The following is a 27,882-nucleotide window of genomic DNA, read 5'->3' as shown; positions in this document are numbered from 1 at the left end:
AGACTCATATCAAACATCTCCAATCCAAAATTAAATCTAGAATTGGCTTCCTATTTCACAACAAAGCCTCCTTCACTCATGCTGCCAAACTTACCCTAGTAAAACTGACTATCCTACCGATCCTCGACTTCGGCGATGTCATCTACAAAATTGCTTCCAACACTCTACTCAGCAAACTGGATGCAGTTTATCACAGTGCCATCCGTTTTGTCACTAAAGCACCTTATACCACCCACCACTGCGACTTGTATGCTCTAGTCGGCTGGCCCTCGCTACATATTCGTCGCCAGACCCACTGGCTCCAGGTCATCTACAAGTCCATGCTAGGTAAAGCTCCGCCTTATCTCAGTTCACTGGTCACGATGGCAACACCCATCCGTAGCACCCGCTAGGGATGATCTCACTGATCATCCCTAAAGCCAACACCTCATTTGGCCACCTTTCGTTCCAGTTCTCTGCTGCCTGTGACTGGAACGAATTGCAAAAATCGCTGAAGTTGGAGACTTTTATCTCCCTCACCATCTTCAAACATCTGCTGTCTGAGCAGTTAACCGATCGCTGCAGCTGTACATAGTCTATCGGTAAATAGCCCACCCATTTTTACCTACCTCATCCCCATACTGTTTTTATTTATTTACTTTTCTGCTCTTTTGCACACCAATATCTCTACCTGTACATGACCATCTGATCATTTATCACTCAAGTGTTATTAATCTGCAAAATTGTAATTATTCGCCTACCTCCTCATGCCTTTTGCACAAAATGTATATAGACTCCCCTTTTTTTCTACTGTGTTATTGACTTGTTAATTGTTTACTCCATGTGTAACTCTGTGTTGTCTGTTCACACTGCTATGCTTTATCTTGGCCAGGTCGCAGTTGCAAATGAGAACTTGTTCTCAACTAGCCTACCTGGTTAAATAAAGGTGAAATTAAAAAAAATGTAAAAAATGAGATATTATGAAATTGGGGAGAAATTTCAACGAAACTACGAAATTTAAATTTTAAAAATAATAAATGGATCCTGGATCCGTTTCATTCTAGTAACATGTCTTATGTGTGTTATAAAAGTAATAATATTTAAAATAATGTTGAATACTTAAAAAGCTGTGCTTGTAGTCAGAGTTCTCCACAGCACAGCTGGGGTAATACAGAGACATCAAGGTACTGCTTTACTCATCACCTGCAGGGGACAACAACAATCAAGCCTGATTCACAAATTAGGGCCCAACTGTACTGGCTCGAATATTTTATTTTCAAATTTTCATAGACACATGGGTCTAGAGGTCTCTAATGGTTGAGTCTTGGTCTGGGTCTCACTGCTTCTGTTCCAGTCTGTCCTTTCATAATCTCTGGTATATTCAGTGGTATATATTCAAACATCAACATCATCCACTCCTTAAAGGTTGCTTCTGCACTGTTCAAGTAAATGTAAAAAAAGAGATTGTTTAAAGTATTCCTTGTGCATAGAGTTGTAAGGCTTTTTAATACTGATAACAACAACAGACAGACAGACAGACAGACAGACAGACAGACAGACAGACAGACAGACAGACAGACAGACAGACAGACAGACAGACAGACAGACAGACAGACAGACAGACAGACAGACAGACAGACAGACAGACAGACAGACAGACAGACAGACAGACAGACAGACAGACAGACAGACAGACAGAAAGACAGACAGGTTGTTTACTATGTCTGGATGAAGGGATGCAGTGTTGAAGGCTTCCTTTAGGTCTCCTGGTCTCTTGGGATTTAAACTGTGAATACAGAGAGATTGTCCTGACCATTCAATCAATGTACACAACAAACAGTCAACATTAACACTATACTGAGTGGAGACTATGGATATAAGATATTATCATAGAATATTATACAATATAATATAATGACTACAATAGAATAAGGGTTTTGACATGAAATTACAGCCAGATGTTTTGACTTGACAGTGTGTCTCTATACCTCTCAGTCTCTGAAGACACCCAGCCATGGTTAGGATTATTAGAGAAGCTTTTCCTGCTGAAAGACAGTTTCATTTCATCTGGTTTCAGAAATAATGTATTGTATATGTTCATAACCCCGTCCACCTATAAGCTGTGGGGGATCTGTATGACTAAGAAGAGATACAAAGAACTCTGATTATAAAACGTCTTCTCTTTTTAGTCCTAGATATGTCTAGAGTTACTGCTGAATGTAGTAACTCTAACCATGACCCTACACTGTCAAAAATGTACTGTAGAAATGACAGTAAATTAACGGCAAAAAAGTTCCCAGTATAAGTACTGTAAAACAGTGATTTACTGTAAATTTGAATTACAACATGTTGCTGTAGGTGTACTACAATAACTTACTGTTTATAAATAACAGCAATTTGCTGTATTTTTTGAGTACCTGTACACCTTTCTGATTACAATATATTATTGTGTGTCACAACTTCTGCCGAAGTCGTTGCCTCTCCTTGTTCGGGCGGTGCTCGGCGTTCGACGTCACCGGTCTTCTAGCCATCATTGATCCATTTTTCATTTTCCATTGGTTTTGTCTTGTCTTCCCACACACCTATTTTCAATCCCATTCATTACCTGTTGTGTATTTAACCCTCTGTTTCCCCTCATGTCTTTGTCAAAGATTGTTTAATTGTCAGTGTTGTTATTTTGTTGTGTTGGTGCGCGACGGGTCCTCGTACCCGTACTCGTAAATTCCTTGTAAACGATGCCACTCTCTGCCTTTGTCATCCTTACTCGCACCGACAGTCCCATACCCCTTTCACTTCATGGGGAGTTGAGTTGTAGCAGGGTGTTGCTTTCCCTCTTCTTAGAGGCGTGCGTAACAGTATGATGTTGGCGAGCAAAGCTCCAGGGAGAGAGAGAGTGTCAAGGGTATCTGTACCAGACTGGGAGAGACAGACCAGAGCAGGTGGGGAGCAGTGCAGCAGGTAACAGGGTATGTGAGAGTGTCCAGAGATGAGTCTTTCCTTGGAGCAGGAACACAGAGCAGAACTAGGACGGCATCATACTTTCTGCACTACAGAAACTACAGGACCAGTCAAAAGTTGAGACACCTGACAGACAATCAGATGAGAACAAATGATAGTCCCACTAAGCCCAAACCAGATAGGATGGTTTATCGCTGCAGAATGCTCTGGTAGCCATACTGGTTAAGTGTGCCTTGAATTCTAAATACATCACCGACACTGTCACCAGCAAAGCACCTCCACACCATCTCCTATCAAGTGAAATGCGAATGACTATCAATTGCTGCAAAGAAACAACTACTAAAGGACACCAATAAGAAGACGAGACTTGCTTGGGCCAGGAAACACAAGCAATGGACATTAGACGGATGGAAATCTGTCCTTTGGTCTGATGAGTCCAAATTTAAGATTCCTTGTTCCAAAAGCTGTGTCTTTGTGAGACGCAGAGTAGGTGAACAGATGACCTCTGCATGTGTATTTCCCACCGTGAAGCATGGAGGAGGAGGTGTGATGGTGCTTTGATGGTGACACTGTCAGTAATTTATTTAGAATTCAAGGCACACTTAACCAGCATAGCTACCACAGCATTCTGCAGCGATTCACCATCCCATTTGGATTGCACTTAGTGGGACTATCATTTGTTTTTCAACAGGACAATGACCCAACATACCTCCAGGCTGTGAAAGGGCTATTTGACCAAGAAAGAGAGTGATGTAGTGGTGCATCAAATGACCTGGCCTCTACTTGATTTATTTAACATGTTATTGGTTACTACATGATTCCATGTGTTATTTTTGAGTTTTGATGTCTTCCCTACTATTCTACAATGTAGAAAATAGTAAAAATAAAGAAAAACCCTTGATTGAGTAGGTGTGCTAAACTTTTGACTGATACTGTATGTTAAGGGGATATTTCACCCCCCAATAGCAAAGGTTCATATCTCTAAATGCAATCTTATTAGTTGGAGCCAGTTCCCCCCATTCGTTTGGGATTCAGACCTGCAGTCATCTTGATTTCAGACCACTTTGGAGAAGTGTTCCATTGGCAGTAAATATATTGTAGAATAAATGGAACCTGGATCCATTTCATTCTATTAACATGGTGTGTGTGTGTGTTATAGCAGTAATGGGGTTAAACTGATATTAAAATGACAACTCCATAGATGGTACCAGGTCAGGGGAGTTCATCTCTGCTCCCAGCATTCCTGGGACAGTACTGATCAACATAGCTGACCTGATGCAGAGGTGGACCATTTATGTTTTCCTCTCAGTGGTGAGACTTTCCCTTCTATTTGATACACCGTTACCTCATAAGATCAAGAACAAGATGTTACATGTGGAAATGTGACAGGTTAAAGGAAATATTCATAGCCTGTTATACATTAAAAAGTATTAGTAAGTTCATAGTATGTGAGGATCTTCAAACATCTATGGTTAAAAAGATCATGCATTCAGTATTAGTTGATAGAGATTGATAACATTCATATCATTGTGTTAAAGTTAAAAGCCGTCAAGCGTACAAAGGGTACGAATTGTGAGAGTAATGTGTAAACGTTATATTGATTACTTTATTTTGGGGTGCCTAAAAGTATTAATCTGTGATCTACGAAATGCTCTTAATCTATGAGCCGGAGATCGATTGCTCTGGTCTCCACCCATATTCCTGGGGAATTCGCGGTCTTTTCTCATTGAACTAAAAGTTGAATTGAGAAAACAACACCGTATCACTCTCGTGATTATTTCTCCCCTGTTTTCAGGGGCGTAACAGAAACAGACCTGCGTTCAAATACTATTTAAAATAATGTTGAATAGTTAATAAGCAGTGATTATTTGAGTTTGTTGTAATGGAACCAATAGAAAAGTCCTAAAAGTATAAACAAACCCCGCCCACCTGGAGGACTAAAGGAAATGCACAAAGTATTTGGAGGATTTCAAATTGTATTTTAATCCAGGGTAGTATTCGTTAGTGAACACCATAGCAAAACATTTAGCAACAGAAAACGAAAACACAGTTAGTCCCTCCCTGTTTCAGTTCATTTTCTTCAGTTTGGTGCCGAGTGAATATGAAAACAACAATGTAAATTCACATTTGATTTTTACTCCTCACTTTCCCTTTCAGGTCCATATGGTTTTATTGCCCCCAGTTGGAGACTGGAGCACACTGCAGTCCCTGGCATTCTTTGTGCAGCCGGACAATGAGGCCCTCATCAATGCAGGTACTGTATGCAGAACCATAGTAAAGCCCAGTATGGAATATCAATACAGATACTGAATGTAGAACCATAGTAAAGCCCAGTATGGACTATCAATACAAAATGACCATTTAGAATCAAATCAAATCAAATTTATTTATATAGCCCTTCGTACATCAGCTGATATCTCAAAGTGCTGTACAGAAACCCAGCCTAAAACCCCAAAGAGCAAGCAATGCAGGTGTAGAAGCATGGTGGCTAGGAAAAACTCCCTAGAAAGGCCAAAACCTAGGAAGAAACCTAGAGAGGAACCAGGCTATGTGGGGTGGCCAGTCCTCTTCTGGCTGTGCCGGGTGGAGATTATAACAGAACATGGCCAAGATGTTCAAATGCTCATAAATGACCAGCATGGTCCAATAATAATAAGGCAGAACAGTTGAAACTGGAGCAGCAGCACGGCCAGGTGGACTGGGGACAGCAAGGAGTCATCATGTCAGGTAGTCCTGAGGCATGGTCCTAGGGCTCAGGTCCTCCGAGAGAGAGAAAGAAAGAGAGAAAGAATTAGAGAGAGCACACTTAAATTCACACAGGACACCGAATAGGACAGGAGAAGTACTCCAGATATAACAAACTGACCCTAGCCCCCCGACACATAAACTACTGCAGCATAAATACTGGAGGCTGAGACAGGAGGGGTCAGGAGACACTATGGCCCCATCCGAGGACACCCCCGGACAGGGCCAAACAGGAAGGATATAACCCTACCCACTTTGCCAAAGCACAGCCCCCACACTACTAGAGGGATATCTTCAACCACTAACTTACCATCCTGAGACAAGGCTGAGTATAGCCCACAAAGATCTCCGCCACGAATGAGGCCCAGTTCAATGAGAGGATATCTTAACAGAACTGGGAGATGACAGACATGAAGTGGGTGGGTGGAGATCTAAGATTTTATTGTGTCAAACATTAAAGCACGATATTGTAATACATCTACACCCTATTCCCTACGTAGAACACTACTTTAGACCTGGTCAGAAGCACAATAGTGCACTATGTAGGGAATAGGGAACCATTTAGAACAGAGACAGTAATTCCCCTGAACATCTTTCTCGTCCTCATCTGGTTTCTTTAACAGCCATTCACTCCTCCCCTCTTCCTCCCATCCTCCCTTTTCATTCTATTCGATCAGCGACACCACTAGCTCACCTCCACATAATCAATTTAGAAGTTAGACACACCTTGGAATAAATAACAAAGGAAAACTATTACAAGATGAAGTTTAGTGTTGTATTTTTTATTTCCCATCACCATAAATCATATTTAATCACTGAACAGTAGCAGACCTAACTTCATCTGTTCCTGACTCTGGATAGTGGATTAAAAAGACCATCAATCTCCAATGATATTAAAGTACTATTCTGAACATCACTGAGAAACTGAGTGGCAAGTCACGATATTTGCTGGTTTATTGTTTCGTCAATAGCACCACCTGCTGGACAGGTTTAATGTTGCTTGACAAAGCAGTATGGGAGGATGAAAGATGTCAAATTTAGGGATGGTTTCATGGACATCTACATTGAACATACTTTTTAGCCCAGGACGAGGATTAATCTGTGTCTGTCCAATATAGTATAGTTAGTTAGTGATACTACCTGTTCAATGCCACTGAGAAGAATTACATAGAGACAGAGAATGGTGGGGCATGTGGTTAGAGTCTTGGGCCATTAAATGAAAGATTGCAAGATCGAATCCCCGAGCTGACAAGTTAAAAATCTGAAAACATATCAATGGTTCTGAATGCCAACTAATAGACCTCATGATTCATGGAAATGTACAAGATTAAAGCATTCTATTTCATAAAAAAAAGTACATTACATTTTAATTCAACTCTACAGTCAGACAAATTATTGTACAGAAAAACAGACCATTATATCTGGGGACCATCACCACCAGCATGACTAGTATCTATGTGGACCCTACTACAGTTTAACCAGCTCAGCTATAGACTACACCAACATGACTAGTATCTATGTGGACCCTACTACAGTTTAACCAGCTCAGCTATAGACGACACCAACATGACTAGTATCTATGTGGACCATACTACAGTTTAACCAGCTCAGCTATAGACTACACCAGCATGACTAGTATCTATGTGGACCCTACTACAGTTTAACCAGCTCAGCTATAGACGACACCAACATGACTAGTATCTATGTGGACCATACTACAGTTTAACCAGCTCAGCTATAGACGACACCAACATGACTAGTATCTATGTGGACCCTACTACAGTTTAACCAGCTCAGCTATAGACTACACCAGCATGACTAGTATCTATGTGGACCCTACTACAGTTTAACCAGCTCAGCTATAGACGACACCAACATGACTAGTATCTATGTGGACCATACTACAGTTTAACCAGCTCAGCAGTTCCACAGAGACAAAACCCAGGATAGAGAGGCTGAGTGAATGTGGTCTGGACTCTGTGGAGGAGGGTCATTGTGTCAGAGACACTGTAGAAGGACAGAGTACCTGCCTTGTGATCCAGGTACACTCCTACTCTGGAGGACTGAGGGCCTGATATTTTAGTCTCAACATTATTGTGTCTGAAACAATAACCACCTCTATAGCACTGTAAACCCCAGGACTTGTTATTGTCTCCAAATATATTATTAGTCTTTGTTCTGCTGATGTCTCTATATGAGACTGCTGTAATAACATTACCACTCCACTTCACCTCCCAGTAACAGCGTCCAGACAGACCTTCTCTACACAGAACCTGGTAGTAGTTAGTGAATCTGTCTGGATGACCAGGATATGGTTGGACTTGGCGTGCAGAGGTCACCTTTTTGTTCCCTTCAGACAGAGAGAGGCGTGTTCCTGCTGTGTTTGGGTCCAGTGTGAGCTTACAGGAATCTGGGAGAAGAGCAGAGCAGAGATCAATGAGGGGAGTTAGAACAATAAGTTAAGTCAGATACTGTATCTACCCTGTCTTTGATTAGAGCACACCAGAGATCAAATCAGAGACATATGAGGAGTCAGATGGATACCCAGTCTTTGATTAGATCTACTATTGCTATATATTTCTAGAGGGATTGTTAGGAGTGTCAGTAAAAAGAGACTGTTAGTTACTTCACAGTAAAGAGACTCACATTGTAACAACGGTTCTTTGATCTTGGGCTCTGGAGGCAGTAAAACATCCACTATATTTACTACAGACACACAAACACATTGACAGAGAGAGTGATTGTTATCATCAGACCATATTGACTAGTAGGGAACTTTCAATAGTCTAATGTTGATGTTCTTATTATTTTCAACACACCTGTAGTGGAGATCTTGGTCCATTCTCCTTTAAGGAAGTCTTCTAGTTTCTCTCTTAGTTCAGACACAGTCTTACTGACATCTCTAAAGTTCTGAAGAGGACGGACAACGATGCTGGGTGAGTCTGAAGATACACTGATACTGGAGAGAGACTGATAACTCTGAGAGAGAGAGAGAGAGAGAGAGAGAGAGAGAGAGAGAGAGAGAGAGAGAGAGAACAGAACCAAATTATTGAGTGTCAAATCTTAATCTTAATCTTAATGTCATATCACAGGCAGTTTAGTTACCTGGAAAAAATGGATGTGATCCTCTGTGTGTGAGAGCTGCTCCAGCTCAGTAGTTCTCTTCCTCAGCTCAGCTATCTCCTGCTTCAGTTGCTCCAGGAGTCCTTCAGCTTGACTCACTTGAGCCTTCTCTTGGGCTCTGATCAGCTCCTTCACCTCAGAGCGCCTTCTCTCAATGGAGCGGATCAGCTCAGTAAAGATCTGATCACTGTCCTTCACTGCTGCCTGTGCAGAGATCTGTTAATAGGGAGAGGGAGGCAGAATGAGAAAAAGAGGGAGAGAGAGAGAGAGTGAAACGGACTTGCCTTACTTTAATGAGTCAACCTCATTACACTAACACCCCCCCTCCTAAAAACACTTTACGTGCCACCAGAACCGCCACACAATCACATTATACCCAATGCCCTGCCATGCCCCCACAACCCCCTTTCACTGATGCCCCTTCACTCCCTCTAAGCTCCTGATGTGTCTAACCTTGACACTGAAGGTGTACAGCACCTTACCCCCACCTCTGAAAACTCCCCCAGGCACAAAGTGTTAAAAGTCAGTAAGTCCTTTGGACTCTCCTGCCAGTCCCCGGTCTCTGCTGTCACTTGCAGCAGCCTAAGAGACATTAGTCCTGCCTGCTGTGCCAACTCTTGGGGGGGTTTCCGCCCCCTGGCAGCCACAGGTCTGCTAGTCTCTTGATGCGATTCCCTGATCCACCTCTACGCAGATGACACCATTCTGTATACTTCCGGCCCGTCCTTGGACACTGTGCTATCTAACCTCCAAACGAGCTTCAATGCCATACAACACTCCTTCCGTGGCCTCCAACTGCTCTTAAACGCTAGTAAAACCAAATGCATGCTTTTCAACCGTTCGCTGCCTGCACCCGCACGCCCAACTAGCATCACCACCCTGGATGGTTCCGACCTTGAATATGTGGACATCTATAAGTACCTAGGTGTCTGGCTAGACTGTAAACTCTCCTTCCAGACTCATATCAAACATCTCCAATCGAAAATCAAATCTAGAGTCGGCTTTCTGTTCCGCAACAAAGCCTCCTTCACTCACGCCGCCAAACTTACCCTAGTAAAACGGACTATCCTACCGATCCTCGACTTTGGCGATGTTATCTACAAAATAGCTTCCAACACTCTACTCAGCAAACTGGATGCAGTTTATCACAGTGCCATCCGTTTTGTCACTAAAGCACCTTATACCACCCACCACTGCAACCTGTATGCTCTGGTCGGCTGGCCCTCGCTACATATTCATCGCCAGACCCACTGGCTCCAGGTCATCTACAAGTCCATGCTAGGTAAAGCTCCGGCCTTATTTCAGTTCACTGGTCACGATGGCAACACCCACCCGTAGCATGCGCTCCAGCAGGTGTATCTCACTGATCATCCCTAAAGCCAACACCTCATTTGGCCGCCTTTCGTTCCAGTTCTCTGCTGCCTGTGACTGGAATGAATTGCAAAAATCGCTGAAGTTGGAGAATTTTATCTCCCTCACCAACTTCAAACATCAGCTATCTGAGCAGCTAACCGATCGCTGCAGCTGTACATAGTCTATCGGTAAATAGCCCACCCATTTTTACCTACCTCATCCCCATACTGTTTTTATTTATTTACTTTTCTGCTCTTTTGCACACCTATATCGCTACCTGTACATGACCATCTGATCATTTATTACTCCAGTGTTAATCTGTAAAATTGTAATTATTCGCCTACCTCATCATACCTTTTGCACACAATGTATATATACTCTTTTTTTTCTACTGTGTTATTGACTTGTTAATTGTTTACTCCATGTGTAACTCTGTGTTGTCTGTTCACACTGCTATGCTTTATCTTGGCCAGGTCGCAGATGCAAATGAGAACTTGTTCTCAACTAGCCAACCTGGTTAAATAAAGGTGAAATAAAAAAATTAAAAAAAATGCCTGCTTCCCTATCAGAGTGGCTGAATGAGCGGACCTCAACAGGATCAGTGGGTTGTGGAAGATAGGCCTCACCCACGGCCCAGGCACCACAACTCCATCTCGTTTGGGCCTCAGCAACTGCCAGGCCCTCAGTACTGCAGCATAGAAATTAGTGATCCCTGCTCTATTGAGTCTCTTCGTGATGAAGAGCTGCTGATCCAGCCCCAAACCGCCAGCCCTCCTCAACAGAGCACATGCTGGTTCCCTCCAGCCCACCTCCATACGGTACAGTAGCCTCTGAGCTGCTTTGAGTCAGAACGTTGCCACCCTGCTCTCCAGGTCCAAAAGGCCTTGTCCCCCTCCTGGACAGACAGGTACAGCATCGCCGTCCTCAGCATAAATTATTTCACTCCAGGTCCACAAGCAGACCCCCGGGTTGAGAATGGACAGTTTCTGCCATGGGGAGGATGTTGCCAAGTTGTTGATGATCAGCACCCTCCCTCTGTATGACACTTGGGAGAGGAGCCACCTCCACTTCGTCAGCCTCAACACCACCACTTGTGACACTCCTTCCCAGTTCTTCCTAACCCACCCCTCTGAGCCCAGTTACACCCCAAGCATCTTGAGTCACTCACAGCCCTACTGCCACCCCCTGGAAGCTGCGGAGGTGCCCTGTCCCTCCATGCCCCACATAACAGAGTCTCACTCTTGCCCCAGTTTACCTAAGCAAAAGACGCCCCCTCGTACACCCTCAAACTATTCAGGGCCCGTAGGTCCTGCTCATCCCTAACCAACACAGACGTCATCAGGGTATGCTGACAATGCTATGCCTATCCCCAACCCTGTGCCTGGCTTCCACACTCTCTGTAGCCTCCTGCGTAGCAGGTCCAGAAAGGACTCAATAACAAGACTGTATAGCTGCCCCGACACAGGGCATCCCTGGTGAATGCCCCTCCCTACTCAGACTGGCCGACTGAGCCCTCCCCCCACCTTGACCATACATGAAGCCCCAGACTACAACATTTGAACGCAGCCACAAAATTCTCCCCACAACCAAAACAACACATTGAACAGATATTCATAGTCCACCCTATCAATGGATTTCTCCTTATTATGAACAGATTGTCTGTGATTGAGTGTCCTAGTACACAGTACGTTTGGTCTTTGTGTACAATAGAGGCCAGGTACGACTTGAGCCCGTTAGCGAGGACCTTGGCAAAGACCTTATAGTCCACACAGTGCAATGCCACAGGCTTCCAGATCTTTAAGTCGAGTCAAAGCCTCCCGTCTTCAGCTTAGTAGTAGCTGCCCCACCCGAGGCACTCACGCAACACAAGTCATTTCCAATAATTACCCAGAACATTTTATAAAAATCCACAGTCAGACCTTCAGAGACAGCAGCTGAGAGTTTGTGAAAGGCCAGGGAAATGTTAATTTGATTTCTCTGTGACAGAGTTTGGAAAGGTCTATGAGCAGAACCTGAGAACACCCAGGATCATACAGTTCTGCACTTTACAAATCAGAGTACAACTTCACAGTCTGTTGCCTCATCTCCCCACAACAGGAGTTACCCACCCATCAGGGTCCCTCATCTCCCCACAACAGGAGTTACCCACCCATCAGGGTCCCTCATCTCCCCACAACTGAAGTTACCCACCCATCAGACTGCCTCATCTCCCCACAACAGAAGTTACCCATCCATCAGGGTCCCTCATCTCCCCACAACAGGAGTTACCCCCACAACAGAAGTTACCCACCCATCAGGGTCCTCATCTCCCCCACAACAGAAGTTACCCACCCATCAGGGTCCCTCATCTCCCCACAACAGAAGTTACCCACCCATCAGGGTCCCTCATCTCCCCACAACAGGAGTTACCCACCCATCAGGGTCCCTCATCTCCCCACAACAGGAGTTACCCACCCATCAGGGTCCCTCATCTCCCCCCACAACAGGAGTTACCCACCCATCAGGGTCCCTCATCTCCCCTACAACAGAAGTTACCCACCCATCAGGGTCCCTCTTCTCCCCCACAACAGAAGTTACCCACCCATCAGCCTCATCTCCCCACAACAGGTCCCTCATCTCCCCACAACAGAAGTTACCCACCCATCAGGGTCCCTCATCTCCCCCCACAACAGGAGTTACCCACCCACCCATCAGGGTCCCTCATCTCCCCCACAACAGGAGTTACCCACCCATCAGGGTCCCTCATCTCCCCTACAACAGAAGTTACCCACCCATCAGACTGCCTCATCTCCCCACAACAGAAGTTACCCACCCATCAGGGTCCCTCATCTCCCCAAGTCACCCACCCATCAGGGTCCCTCATCTCCCCACAACAGAAGTTACCCACCCATCAGACTGCCTCATCTCCCCACAACAGAAGTTACCCACCCATCAGGGTCCCTCATCTCCCCACAACAGAAGTTACCCACCCATCAGGGTCCCTCATCTCCCCCCACAACAGGAGTTACCCACCCATCAGGGTCCCTCATCTCATATAGATAGTTCATATAGATTATCTAGCAGCACGGTCCCTAGGTAGTTCAGATAGCTGATCTAGCAGCACGGTCCCTGAGTAGTTCAGATAGATTATCTAGCAGCACGGTCCCTAGGTAGTTCAGATAAATTATCTAGCAGCATGGTCCCTGAGTAGTTCAGATAGCTGATCTGGCAGCATGGTCCCTGAGTAGTTCAGATAGATTATCTAGCAGCATGGTCCCTGAGTAGTTCAGATAGCTGATCTAGCAGCACGGTCCCTGAGTAGTTCAGATAGATTATCTAGCAGCATGGTCCCTGAGTAGTTCAGATAGATTATCTAACAGCACCACCCTACCTTGCCCTACCAGCTCAGCCTCCACCACAGTTATGAACCTCTCAAGCTCCCCCAGTACTCTCCTGGCTTCTGAAGAGGAAAAATCTGTATACTGCTGACAGAAAACCTGAATCTGAGTTTTCCCTACATCCCACCGTTGGCAGAGACTCAAACTCCCCTTCTGCTGTCCCCACCTCTCCCAAAAGCATTGGAAGCTTGAGCAAAAAGTAGTATCTCGTAAGACCTTTACATGTCATTTCCAATAGGACGCCTGTCTGGACCCTGGTGAAACATAGAACTGAACCATGGCACTATGATGGTCTGAACCCAACTGGGAGAATGGAGGCCCTCAATAGCCTACTGCTGATTCTAGAATGTATAGATACAATCCAGACGAGCAGAGCTCTGCCACTTGAGTCCTAGTAGGCTGGACAATAGAACAAGTCAAAATTCAGCAGAGCTCTGCACCCTGAGTCCTAGCCCCTGAGTCCTAGCCCCCGGAGTCCTAGCCCCCGGAGTCCTAGCCCCCGGAGTCCTAGCCCCCACTGCCGGCTGGTCGCGCTTCCCTGCACTAGCATTATGCCCCAGGTCCCCTCAAAACACCATAAGCTATCTGTGATAGCAAACCCTGTTACCACCACTCCCCTGATTATTATTAACCTTGAATGCCTTAATAACACCAATAGTGTCTTCCTCAAAATAGTACGCAGCATCATCTGGATATATATGCAACAGAAGTTCAACATTCACCTTCTGCTACCCTTTCTGTCTACACATACAGTCTGACGCATGCGTTCGATAAATCCAACGTATACACCACACAGAACGCACTGCAACTGCGTCTGCAAAGCAACGCTGCAAGGAAAACGCAGGGTTCCATTGGAAACGAATGTACTTCTGGTGTACCAAAATGCAAAAGGCTTGGCACCTAGCCAGAGCACACAAAAACCAATTGCAAATTTACAAAAAAACAAACCAACTCCATGTTGATCTGTTTGTACGTAATAAACTGAGGCAGATAAGCCACCACTACTCTTGTTTACGGGGTCGAAAGAGGCGTAATCAGAACAATTACACCCCACTCGTAACCAATACAAGACTTTTCATTACCACAACTACCGCCTTGTTCATTCTGGATGCAGAGTGTATATGTTCCGCTCCCACCTGTTCGCCGACCATGAGCAAAAACGTACTCCACACCATTCTCCAGAACGTACTGAAAGCCATTCAGAAGCGACAGCGTTTCTTCCCATTCGACTGACAACATGATGGCCATCACGCCGCCCAAATAAACTACCCCTACTCAACTCCAACAAATAAACAGTGGAAACCAACAAACAAACCCTCCACCATGGAAAAAACTATGAAAATACGCAAGAACCAAAAGTAAGGAATAAGTATAGTAGCCCGCCTCACGACCCACAGCACCCACACAGAACCAAATTCTCACTTTAGTTTATGATCTACTTCACTTGCTTTGGCAATGTTAATATATTTTTCCCATGCCAATAAAGCCCCTTGAATTGAATTTACATCTTTACAACACTAGCCATAGCCGAGTGGTTAGAGCATTGGGCCAGTAACCGAAACATTGCTGGATCGAATACCCGAGCTGACAAGTTAAAAACCTGTCGTTCTGCTCCTAAGCAAGACAGTTAACCCACTGTTTCCCGGTTGCCAAAGAAGTGGATGTGGATTAAGGCAGCCCTCTGCACCTCTCTGATTTTGAGGGGTTGGGTTAAATGCAGAAGATGCATTCAGTTGTACAATTGACGAGGTATTCCCCTTAATATAACGTTCTTCTTCTTTGGAGTTTAACTAACGGCGGTTGGCTTCTAATATGTTGCATTTACTGCCCCCAACTGGAATATATTTTTACTTTGTGATACAAAATGGTAAAATGGGAAATTCTGATAATACTAAAAACACGCTTCCAACTAACCCTACACTCATTAAAAACCCACTACCCCATTCCACTACTTTGACCCTATCTACTCCTGCACCATTCCAATGGCCTGGGAGGATGGGACACCACCACTCAACACACCCTGGAACTCTTCTGAAATCAAATCTCGTATGACCAAATACTTCTCTGCAGCTGCCACCACAACATCTATTTTCTGTGATTTACGTTCCATCTCTGTGGTACAGTTGATAACCATTGCTATGAACGCTAAGAAGCCAACCTTACTGAAGCATATATCACTCGTTGGCCTATCCCTCTGTGCTGCACAGATCTACTACTCGCAGGGATCCCCTCAGGATCCCTCACCCTTGACCCATCCTCCTCTACTTTCTTCACTACCTCAGCATACGACACCTTCTGCACCTCTCTGACTCTATCCACCTCAACCTGCTTCTCTCTCACCGGACACTTCTGATCCCTAGCAACATGGACACCCCTACAGTTATCCACCAAAACAACACAATCCTCTATCCCATGACCTCCGGCACAGTTCCCACATCTTGGAATCTCCCTCCTATAAACTCTGTCGAAATCACTGTGAACTTTGCACCTGAAACTCCTTTCAATGGTGCCCTGTTCCTAAGAGCAAAGCAAGAAACAGATCTTGACCCAAGTTGCATGACACAGAGCACCCACTCCCTCTGGGCAGAAGAAACAAACAGATATCCACTACAGATATGAAAAAGAAAAGAAAAGAAAAAGTCCACTACAGGTTACCTTCACTGATTCAACTGCACCCAACTCCTTTCCCACCCACCCTGAAACCACACATGGATCTGCCAAAAGTCATGGATCCACCTTCTCCAAAAATGTGACTCCTACTGCACCAGATTCTTCTTTATCATGTCCATTGATGCCAGACTCTGGTTTTGAGCTCTTCACCACACCTTCTCACTCACTTAACTCTCCCTCATTCATATCCATTTCACCTCCCGAACTCGGTCTGGTGCATGGCTCATTCTGTTTGCACTTGAATTATAACATTTGATATTTCTCTATTCCTTTGACATTTTTGTGAGTGTAACGTTTACTGTTCATTTCGGATTGTTTATTTCACTTTTGTTTATTGTCTATTTCACTTGCTTTGGCAATGTAAACATATATTTCCCATGCCAATAAAGCCCTATGAATTTAATTAAATTGAGAGCGAGAGACAGCTCCATTTGAATGTGTAGGGGACATGAGTCTGTCATGGTTACTCATGGTTATGCGATGAGGTAACCCAGTCGGTTACATGAAGCAGTCCAGGCAGCCTGTTCCCAACAGTGGGGTCAGTGGAATTGGAAAGGGGCCCCTCTCCCTCTCTCTGACTGGAGTGGAGAAGTGAAATGGTTTGTGTGCTCTGGTCAACAATACTCACCTTGAGAGACTTCACAGCTTTTTGGAGATTCTTCAGCTCCTTCTCTCTTTCCTGGAATCTCTGCTGGACCTTCTGCTGACTCCTCCCCAGCTGCCTCTGTGGATAATCACTCTTCAATGAGCAATCAAGCTTTATTTGTCCAGTATATCAATAGTATAGTCATGTGACATAGGGCCCATAGAGAGGAAGGTCTAAAATATTGAGTAAGTCCCTTTACAATATTATATTATGTTGCGAATGATTATCGTTTTTATGGTGGGCCTACATGTATCAAGAGGTTGAGACTGAACTTTGAACTCATAAAAGGCCATTCAGAATGATAATAGTGTTTGACTTTAGAAAATGGTGATACATTTGGAGAATCTGGGTTAACATATCTATATACTCAAGGTTTGTGTTCATATTTGTTCTGCCGTGGATTGATTTAATTTGAATCTCATATTCAAACAGATTTAGTTCCTACTGTATCTTAAATTCTTTGTTTATCAGACAGTCACCAACAAGTTGTTCTGGTCTTACCTGTTTCTCAGTCCTCTCTGCTGCAGCTGACACTGTATCATGGCCTTTATGTTCATCCATTGTACACAGCATACAGATACACTGCTGATCGGTACGACAGTAAACCTCCAGCAGTTTGTCATGATGAAAGCAGATCTTCTCCTGTAGTTGTGTGGTGGCTTTGACCAGCTTGTGCTTCTTGAAAGCAGGGGATTCATAGTGAGGTTGGAGGTGAGTCTCACAGTAAGAGGCCAGACACACCAGACAGGACATGAGGGCTTTCTGCTTTCTGGTCCCAGTGCAGAAATCACACGCCACATCTCCAGGTCCAGCATAGCACAGAGCAGGAGGGGAGCAGCCTGGAGTCCTGTCCTCTTCAGTTCTTCCACCATCTCTGCCAACATGTTATTTTTCTTCAGATTAGGCCTTGGATTGAAGGTCTGTCTGCACTGAGGACAGCTATAGACCCCTTTTAGAACTTCCTGATCCCAGCAGCCCTCAATACAGCTTCTACAGTAATTGTGTCCACAGGAGATGGTGACTGGTTCCTTCAGTACATCCAGACAGACAGAACAACAGAACTGGTCCTTGTCCAGCAGAACTCCTCGCTGAGCCATTTGGACGGTTGTTCACTCTCACAGAGACAGACGACAGAGAGACTCAGATCAGTTTGTTTTCTCAGAAAATTGTTTTTAGGAGGGGGAGGGACTTCCTGGTTCTGCCAGAAAGGTGGGGTTGGAGGGAGGGAGAGCAAACTGCACTCAACGTCTAGAAGGAGACAAAGAGTTGAGTTCCTAGGTTAGGGCCCTTAATATGGAAAAAATCTAACAAATGTGAGTTGTTAGAATATTTAAAGGGTAGCAGTTTCTATGAAGTACATATTATAATTATTTTAATGATCTTTAAAATGCCTTATAATACACTTGTTATAACATGTAATTATATTTGTCTATAATAATTCATAAGTGGTTGTAATGAGGGGGAACTTGATATTGATACAATATACTGTAGTTGAAATGAATACTGTACATGTATGTATTGACTGATCATTGAGAATGAGGTAATACTTAAAAAATCTGTCGTTCAGAGCAAGTCAGTTAACCCACTGTTCCCCGGGCACCGTGGGACTTCCCCGGGACTTCCACAGAAGTCGGTTCCTCTCCTTGTTCGGGTGGTGTTTGGCGGTCGGCGTCACCGGTCTTTTAGACTTTGTCGATCCACTTTTAATTTTCCATTTGTTTTGTCTTGTTTTCCTACACACCTGGTTATCATTTCCCTCGTTAAGTGTTGTGTATTTAACCCTCTGTTCCCCCAATGTCTTTGTGTGGAATTGTTTATTGTAAGTGCGTGTGACCATGTTGACTGGTGCGTGACGGGTTTTGTACCCATGTCTTGTTACTCTTTATGCCGTTGGTTTTGCTATTAAACTGCTTCGGCTATTACTTAGTTCTGCTCTCCTGCATCTGACTTCCCTGCCACCGGTTACGCACCCCTTACAGAATTCCACACAACAATATGGAGTCAGCAGGAGCAGGTGCCCCTGGTGTGGGGGTCGAGGAGCGCGTCCAGGAACACACAGCGATGCTCCACCATCTCGGCGCCGCCATGGACCTCGTCGTCCAAGCGATGGACCGCTGGGAGAGATGTAGAGTTCCTTCAGCACCTCCACCAGCAGAACAGGGGCCTCCACTTGCTCCCCCTGCACCCGGTTCCAGTGTGATTCGCCTCGCTCTCCCCAGGGAGTATGATGGGACGGCTGCCCACTGCCAGGGTTTCCTGCTGCAGTTGGAGTTATACCTGACAACCGTCCACCCGGCTCCTTCGGGCTGTGAAAGGGTGTCCATCCTCGTCTCATGCCTCTCTAGGAAAGCCCTGGAGTGGGCCAACGCTGTGTGGGTGGAAGGACATGCGGTGCAGGACCACTTTGAGGAGTTCACCCGTCGTTTCTGGGAAGTCTTCGACCAGAAACGGGCAGAGCGGCAGGTGAACGTCTTTTCCACCTGCGGCAGGAGACGAGGAGCGCACAGGAGTTCGCATTGGACTTTCGGACCCTGGCCGCCGGAGCGGGATGGAAGGACAGGGCCCTGATCAACCAATATCGCTATAGGACATCCGTCGATGGTTGGCCTGCAGGGACACTACCCTCACATTCGACCAGCTGGTGGACCTGTCCATTCGGCTGGATAACCTGCTGGCTACTCGTGGACGTCCAGATCGGGGTTCCATCCCCCAGCACCACCGCTCCGATGCCCATGGAGCTGGGAGGTGCTGCGCTCATGTAACAGTATAACTTTAGAACGTCCCCTCGCTCATACCTGGGCACGAACCAGGGACCCTCTGCACACAACAACAGTCACCCACAAAGCATCATTACCCATCGCTCCACAAAAGTCGCGACTCTTGCAGAGCAAGGGGAACCACTACTTCAAGGTCTCAGAGCAAGTGACGTCACCGATTGAAACGCTATTTAGCGCGCACCACCGCTAACTAAGCTAGCCGTTTCACATCCGTTACACTCACCCCCCTTTTGACCTCCTCCTTTTGCCGCAGCAACCAGTGATCCAAGTCAACAGCATCAATGTAACAGTATAACTTTAGACTGTCCCCTCGCCCATCCCCGGGCGCGAAGCAGGGACCCTCTGCACACATCAACAACAGTCACCCACAAAGCATCATTACCCATCGCTCCACAAAAGTCGCGACTCTTGCAGAGCAAGGGGAACCACTACTTCAAGGTCTCAGAGCAAGTGACGTCACCGATTGAAACGCTATTTAGCGCGCACCACCGCTAACTAAGCTAGCCGTTTCACATCCGTTACACTCACCCCCCTTTTGACCTCCTCCTTTTGCCGCAGCAACCAGTGATCCAAGTCAACAGCATCAATGTAACAGTATAACTTTAGACTGTCCCCTCGCCCATCCCCGGGCGCGAAGCAGGGACCCTCTGCACACATCAACAACAGTCACCCATGAAGCATCGTTACCCATCGCTCCACAAAAGCTGCCGCTCTTGCAGAGCAAGGGGAACTACTACTTCAAGGTCTCAGAGCAAGTGACGTCACCGATTGAAACGCTATTTAGCGCACACCACCGCTAACTAAGCTAGCTGTTTCACATCTGTTACACTCAGGGAGATCGGAGGAGGTTCTGTCTCGTGCACCATCTGTGGCCGCAGAAGTCACACGGGTTGGTTCCTCTGGGGGTCGAGGCAGCAGGCAGGGCACTCTGGCGTCACCCCAGGTGAGAAGGCACCATTCTCACCCAGAGCCCTCTGTTGCTCACTTGTTTTTGTTCTTTACCTTTCCTGGGATTTTTCCCGCATTTCCAGCATAAGGCACTTGTCGATTCAGGCGCGGCTGGGAATTTCATTGAAAGATCATTTGCCCACAGTTTAGGGATCCCCATTGTTCCTGTGGCTATGCCCTTCCCAGTTCACGCCTTAGATAGTCGACCATTAGGGTCAGGAGTGATTAGGGAGGCCACTGCTCCTCTGGGCATGGTGACACAGGGGGGTCACGAGGAGAGAATCAGTCTCTTCCTCATTGACTCTCCTGCATTTCCCTTGGTACTAGGCCTTCCCTGGTTAGCTCGTAATGACCCCACCATTTCATGGCAACAGAGGGCTCTCACAGGGTGGTTGCGAGAGTGCTCAGGGAGGTGTTTAGGGGTTTCCGTTGGTGCCACTATGGTGGAAAGTCCAGACCAGGGCTCCACCATGCACATTCCCCCGAATATGCCGATTTGGCTCTCGCCTTCTCAAAAAGGAAGGCGACTCAATTACCACCCCATCGACGGGGGATTGTGCGATAAATCTCCTGGTAGACGCTGCACTTCCCAGAAGTCACGTGTATCCCATGTGACAGGCGGAGACGGAGGCTATGGAAACATATGTCTCCACCTCAGGGGTGGATATGGAGAGTTACCGCATTTCAGCTGTGCGTAATTGGCCGACTCCCACCACGGTAAAGGAAGTGCAGTTGTCCTAGGGTTTGCCAATTACTATCGCAGGTTAATCCGGGGGTTTTGGTCAGGTAGCGGCTCCCATTACCTCACTGCTGAAGGGGGGCCTGGTACGTTTGCAGTGGTCACCTGATGCGGACAGGGCTTTTGGTCACCTGAGGGCTCTGTTTACCTCGGCTCCCGTGCTGGCCCATCCAGATCCCTCTTTGGAGTTCATAGTGGAGGTGGACGAGGCCGGGATAGGAGCCGTGCTCCCTCAGTGCTCGGGTACACCACCAAAGCTCCGCCCCTGTGTCTTCTTCTCGAAGAAGCTTAGCACGGCGGAGCGAAACTATGACAGGGAGGGACTGGGAGCTGTTGGCTGTTGTCAAGGTTCTGAAGGCGTGGAGACATTGGCTTGAGGGGGCTAAACACCCTTTTCTCATCTGGACTGACCACCGCAATCTGGAGTACATCCGGGCAGCGAGGAGACTGAACACTCACCAGGCAATGTGGGCCATGTTTTTCACCCATTTTGTTTTTTCCCTATTCTACAGACCAGGTTCCCAGAACGTGAAGGCAGACGCACTGTCCCGACTGTATGACACAGAGGAGCGGCCCATGGATCCCACTCCCATACTCCCGGCCTCCTGCCTGGTGGCGCCGGTAGTGTGGGAGCTGGACGCGGACATTGAGCAGGCGTTACTTGTAGAGCCCGCTCCCCTCCAGTGTCCCGCTGGGTGCCTGTACGTTCCGTCTAATGTCCGTGACCGGTTGATCTATTGGGCCCACACATCACCCTCCTCTGGTCATCCTGGGATCGGTTGGATGGTGCACTGTTTGGCTGGGAAGTACTGGTGGCCTACCTTGACCAAGGATGTGAGGGTTTATGTTTCCTCCTGCTCGGTGTGAGCCTAGTGTAAGGCTCCTAGGCACCTGCCCAGAGGGAAGTTACATCCCTTACCCGTTCCACAGCGGCCTTGGTTGCACCTGTCGTTGGATTTTCTTACCGATCTTCCCCCCTCACAGAGAAACACCACAATCCTGGTTGTTGTGGATCGGTTCTCTAAGTCGTGCCATCTCCTCCCTCTGCCCGGTCTCTCTACGGTCCTACAGACTGCAGAGGCCCTTTTTACGGATGGAAATAATGTCTGATCGAGGTCCCCAGTTCACTTCGAGGGTCTGGGGTTCTCGATCAGCTTTACTTCGGGGTTTCATCCTCAGATTAATGGCCAGGTGGAGAGAGTGAACCAGGATGTGTGCAGGTTTCTGCGGTCGTATTGCCAGGATCAGCCGTGGGAGTGTGCAGCGTTCGTGCCCTGGGCAGACATGGCTCAGAACTCGCTCGGCCACTCCTCCAATAACCTCTCCCCCTTCCAGTGCGTACTGGGGTACCAGCCGGTTCTGGCGCCTTGGCATCAGAGTCAGACCGAGGCTCCTGTGGTGGACGACTGGTTCAGGCGCGCGGAGGAGACATGGGAAGCCGCGAATGTACACCTCCAGCGGGCCGTGCTGCGCCAGAAAACCAGCGCAGACCGTCACTGCAGTGAGGCCCCGGTGTTCGCACCGGGGGACCGGGTCTGGCTCTCAACCCGAAACCTGCCCCTCCGCCTGCCCTGCCGGAAGCTGGGCCCGCGGTTTGTGTAGCCATTTAAAGTCCTGAGGAGAGTGAATGAGGTTTGTTATAGGTTACAGCTTCCCCCCGATTACTGTATTAACCCCTCGTTCCATGTGTCTCTCCTTAGGCCGGTGGTGGCTATACCTGCTCCAGGAGTCTGAGGTGCGGGAGGTCCCTCTGTCCAGAGGGGGCCCCTGTGTTCTCCATTCGTTGGGCAAAGGGCCTTCAGTACCTCGTGGACTGGGAGGGGTACTTTCCGGAGGAGAGATGCTGGGTTCCGGTGGAGGACGTGTTGGACCTTTCAATGCTGCGGGTGTTCCGTCCGGATCACCCTGCACCTCGACCTCCAGTCGTCCTCGAGGCCGGTGTCGGCCTTTTGTTTTTTATTGTTGGACATGAGACTAAAAACACAAATCAGCTCCAAGTCATTTTCATTTTAGAAATCTGTTCCAAAAAATTCTAACACATAAGTGTTGTTTCTTGTGGTCAATTTGCTACAAATGATTTATAATTGTGTTTCGCCACCTGACTATCCGCTCAATAAAAAAACAAACATCCCTCAGCTAGTTGATGACCCCTGACCTAGGGCCTCATTTATGAAAGGTGCGTACATACAAAAAAGACTAAACCTTGCGTGCGGTATTTTTCCCCACAAAGGTTGGTATTTATGAAGTCTGAACTTGATGGGAAAGTGTGTATATCTCCACACACAGCTCAGAACACAACTTCTAGTGGTTCAAGAATTGTATTACAAGTAAATCTTGTTATTTTGGGTGAAATGTTGGCGTTTGACAAGCAGGAATTATAATAATGGTAAGCTAATAAAAACATTTAAATGTAATGCTAAAAGAGATGTATTTGCAGTTAGTAAGGAGACGGCATAGCAACATGTAGCCTCATATGTTTCCTTGACTTGTATTATATCTAAATTACTATCAGATGTTCTGACATGACTGGTTTATTCCCGCTGCACAACTGAAATTAGACTACCACATATCTATCGCTCATTCAAGGTCATTTCCATGTAAAAGGACCCATGAGCACCAACATGTGAAGGTCATAGAAGCATGCCAAATTGGGGGTCAAATGAAAGCTAAGAGTCTATATTTAAGAAATTATATATATACACATTTGAACCATTCAGTAGAGTATAGTATAGTTCAGTACAGTAGTGTATAGTTCAGCACAGCAGAGTACAGTTCAGTATAGTTCAGTTCAGCACAGTAGAGTATAGTTCAGTACAGTAGAGTATAGTTCAGTTCAGTACAGTGAACTATAGTATAGTTCAGCACAGTAGAGTATAGTTCAGTAGAGTATAGTTCAGTTCAGTACAGAATAGTATAGTTCAGTACAGTAGAGAATAGTTCAGCTCAGTGTAGTATCATATAGTATAGTTCAGCACATTAAAGTATAGTTCAGTACAGTAGAGTATAGTTCAGTTCAATACAGTACAGTAGACTATAGTTCAGTTCAGTAGAGTAGTCTATATTTAAGAAATGAAGGCATATATACATTTGAACCATTCGCCATCTGAAAAATGTTGAATAAGCAAAGGCTTTGATTTCTTGTCAGTCAGATGGGAAATGGGTTTTTAGAAAATATCTATTTGAAAAGTCCAAATACCCCTGCAAACTAAGATCAACACAAACATCTGGACCAAATCTGAACTAATCATAGATGTCTATGTTTCACAAGTTAACGGCACAGAAAGAAAAGTAGAGTTTAGTTCAGTTGAGCTCAGTTCAGTAGAGTATAGTTCAGCACAGTACAGTATAGTTCAGTATAGTATAGTTCAGCACAGTACAGTAGAGTATAGTTCAGTATAGTATAGTTCAGCACAGTACAGTAGAGTATAGTTCAGTACAGTAGAGTATAGTTCAGTTCACTACAGAATAGTATAATTCAGTACAGTAGAGAATAGTTCAGTTCAGTATAGTATAGTATAGCATAGTATAGTTCAGTAGAGTATAGTTCAGTTCAGTTCAGTAGAGTAGTTAAGTTCAGATCAGTACAGTAGAGTATAGTTCAGTTCAGTAGAGTAGTTAAGTTAAGTACTTTATAGTTCAGTACAGTTGAGTATAGTTCAGTGCAGCAGAGTATAGTTCAGCACAGCCGAGTATAGTTCAGTAGAGTATAGTTCAGCACAGTAGTGCAGAGTATAGTTCAGTAGAGTAGAGTATAGCTCAGTACAGTAGTGAATAGTTCAGCACAGCAGAGTATAGTTCAGTGTAGTTCGGTTCAGCACAGTGGAGTATAGTTCAGCACAGTAGAGTATAGTTCAGCACAGTAGAGTATAGTTCAGCACAGTAGAGTATAGTTCAGTGGGGTATAGTTCAGTTCAGTACAGAATAGTATAGTTCAGTACAGTAGAGAATAGTTCAGCTCAGTGTAGTATAGTATAGTTCAGCACATTACAGTACAGTTCAGTACAGTAGAGTATAGTTCAGTTCAATACAGTACAGTAGAGTATAGTTCAGTTCAATACAGTACAGTAGAGTAGTTCAGTTCAGTAGAGTAGTTAAGTTACTTTTAGTACAGTATAGTTCAGTACAGTAGAGTAGTTCAGTTACGTTCAGTACAGTATAGTTCAGTACAGTAGAGTATAGTTCAGTACAGTAGAGTAGAGTACAGTTCAGCACAGTAGAGTATAGTTCAGTTCAATACAGTGGAGTAGAGTTCAGTACAGTAGAGTATAGTTCATTTCAGTACAGAATAGTTTAGTTCAGTACAGTAGAGAATAGTTCAGTTCTGTATAGTATAGCTAAGCACAATAGAGTACAGTTCAGTCGAGTCTAGTTCAGTACAGTAGAGTATAGTTCAGTTCCGTACAGTAGAGTTGTTAAGTTCATTTCAGTACAGCATAGTTCAGTACAGTACAGTAGAGTATAGTTCAGCACAGTAGAGTAGTTCAGTACAGTATGGAATAGTTCAGTACAGTATAGTATAGTTCCGTTCAGTACAGTAGAGAATAGTTCAGTACAGTAGAGTAGTTAAGTTCATTTCAGTACAGTATAGTATAGTTCAGTACAGTACAACCGTACAGTACAGTATAGTATAGTTCAGCACAGTAGAGTAGTTCAGTATAGTATAGAGTATTGTTCTGTACAGTATAGTTCAGTATAGTATAGTATAGATCAGTACAGTAGAGTAGTTAAGTTCATTTCAGTACGGTATAGTTCAGTACAGTACAGTATAGTATAGTTCAGCACAGTAGAGTAGTTCAGTATAGTATAGTTCAGTACAGTATAGCATAGTTCCGTTCAGTACAGTAGATAATTGTTCAGTACAGTAGAGTATTGTTCGGTACAGTATAGTTCAGTACAGTAGGGTATTGTTCAGTTCAGTACAGTATATTATAGTTCATTACAGCAGAGTATTGTTCAGTATAGTTCAGTTCAGAAGAGTAGTTCAGCTCAGTTCAGTACAGTATAGTTCAGTACAGTAGAGTATAGATCAGTTCAGTACAGTAGAGTAGAGTAGTTCAGTTCAGAAGAGTATAGTTCAGTTCAGTTCAGTACAGTCCAGTATAGTTCAGTGCAGTTCAGTACAGTATAGTCTCAGCCTCCAGTATTTATGCTGCAGTAGTTTATGTGTCGGGGGGCTAGGGTCAGTTTGTTATATCTGGAGTACTTCTCCTGTCCTATTCGGTGTCCTGTGTGAATTTAAGTGTGCTCTCTCTAATTCTCTCTTTCTCTCTTTCTTTCTTTCTTTCTCTCTCGGAGGACCTGAGCCCTAGGACCATGGCTCAGGACTACCTGACATGATGACTCCTTGCTGTCCCCAGTCCACCTGGCCGTGCTGCTGCTCCAGTTTCAACTGTTCTGCCTTATTATTATTGGACCATGCTGGTCATTTATGAACATTTGAACATCTTGGCCATGTTCTGTTATAATCTCCACCCGGCACAGCCAGAAGAGGACTGGCCACCCCACATAGCCTGGTTCCTCTCTAGGTTTCTTCCTAGGTTTTGGCCTTTCTAGGGAGTTTTTCCTAGCCACCGTGCTTCTACACCTGCATTGCTTGCTGTTTGGGGTTTTAGGCTGGGTTTCTGTACAGCACTTTGAGATATCAGCTGATGTACGAAGGGCTATAGAAATACATTTGATTTGATTTGATTTGATACAGTATAGTTCAGTTCACTATAGTTCAGTTCAGTATAGTACAGTATAGTTCAGTTCAGTACAGTCCAGTATAGTTCAGTTCATTATAGTATAGTTCAGTACAGTATAGTTCAGTTCAGTACAGTACAGTCCAGTATAGTTCAGTTCAGTATAGTACAGTATAGTAAAGTACAGTAAGGAATAGTTCAGTTCAGTTTAGTATAGTACAGTATAGTTCAGTTCAGTTCAGTACAGTCCAGTATAGTTCAGTTCAGTTCAGTTCAGTACAGTCCAGTATAGTTCAGTTCAGTACAGTCCAGTATAGTTCAGTACAATAGTGTATAGTTCAGTATAGTTCAGTTCAGTTCAGTACAGTCCAGTATAGTTCAGTTCAGTTCAGTACAGTGCAGTATAGTTCAGTTCAGTATAGTACAGTAAAGTACAGTAAGGAATAGTTCAGTTCAGTTTAGTATAGTACAGTATAGTTCAGTTCAGTTCAGTACAGTCCAGTATAGTTCAGTTCAGTACAGTATAGTTCAGTACAATAGTGTATAGTTCAGTATAGTTCAGTTTAGTATAGTACAGTATAGTAAAGTACAGTAAGGAATAGTTCAGTTTAGTACAGTACAGTATAGTTCAGCTCAGTTCAGTACAGTCCAGTTCTGTTCAGTACAGTACAGTACAGTATAGTTCAGTTCAGTACAGTCCAGTACAGTCCAGTATAGTTCAGTTCTGTTCAGTACAGTACAGTATAGTTCAGTTCAGTACAGTCCAGTATAGTTCAGTTCAGTTCAGTACAGTCCAGTATAGTTCAGTTCTGTTCAGTACAGTACAGTATAGTTCAGTTCAGTACAGTCCAGTATAGTTCAGTTCAATACAGTGCAGTCAGCTGGT

General features: G+C 45.2%; 1 protein-coding gene across 1 annotated transcript; it reads right to left on the bottom strand.

Annotated features, from left to right (window-relative positions):
- Positions 1-7,530: 7,530 nt before the first annotated feature.
- LOC112247928 (tripartite motif-containing protein 16) lies at positions 7,531-17,963 on the bottom strand. The gene is given in 7 exon segments (XM_042327545.1): positions 7,531-8,092; positions 8,329-8,388; positions 8,502-8,661; positions 8,788-9,021; positions 16,834-16,929; positions 17,353-17,682; positions 17,685-17,963. Coding segments are annotated over 7 exon segments (1,653 nt in total). The 5' UTR covers positions 17,949-17,963; the 3' UTR covers positions 7,531-7,583.
- Positions 17,964-27,882: the final 9,919 nt, after the last annotated feature.

The sequence above is a fragment of the Oncorhynchus tshawytscha genome, linkage group LG01, assembly GCF_018296145.1.
Source record: "Oncorhynchus tshawytscha isolate Ot180627B linkage group LG01, Otsh_v2.0, whole genome shotgun sequence".
Taxonomy (NCBI): domain Eukaryota; kingdom Metazoa; phylum Chordata; class Actinopteri; order Salmoniformes; family Salmonidae; genus Oncorhynchus; species Oncorhynchus tshawytscha.
Note: the sequence above shows the minus strand (reverse complement) of the source record. Positions and strands in the feature narration are given on the sequence as shown.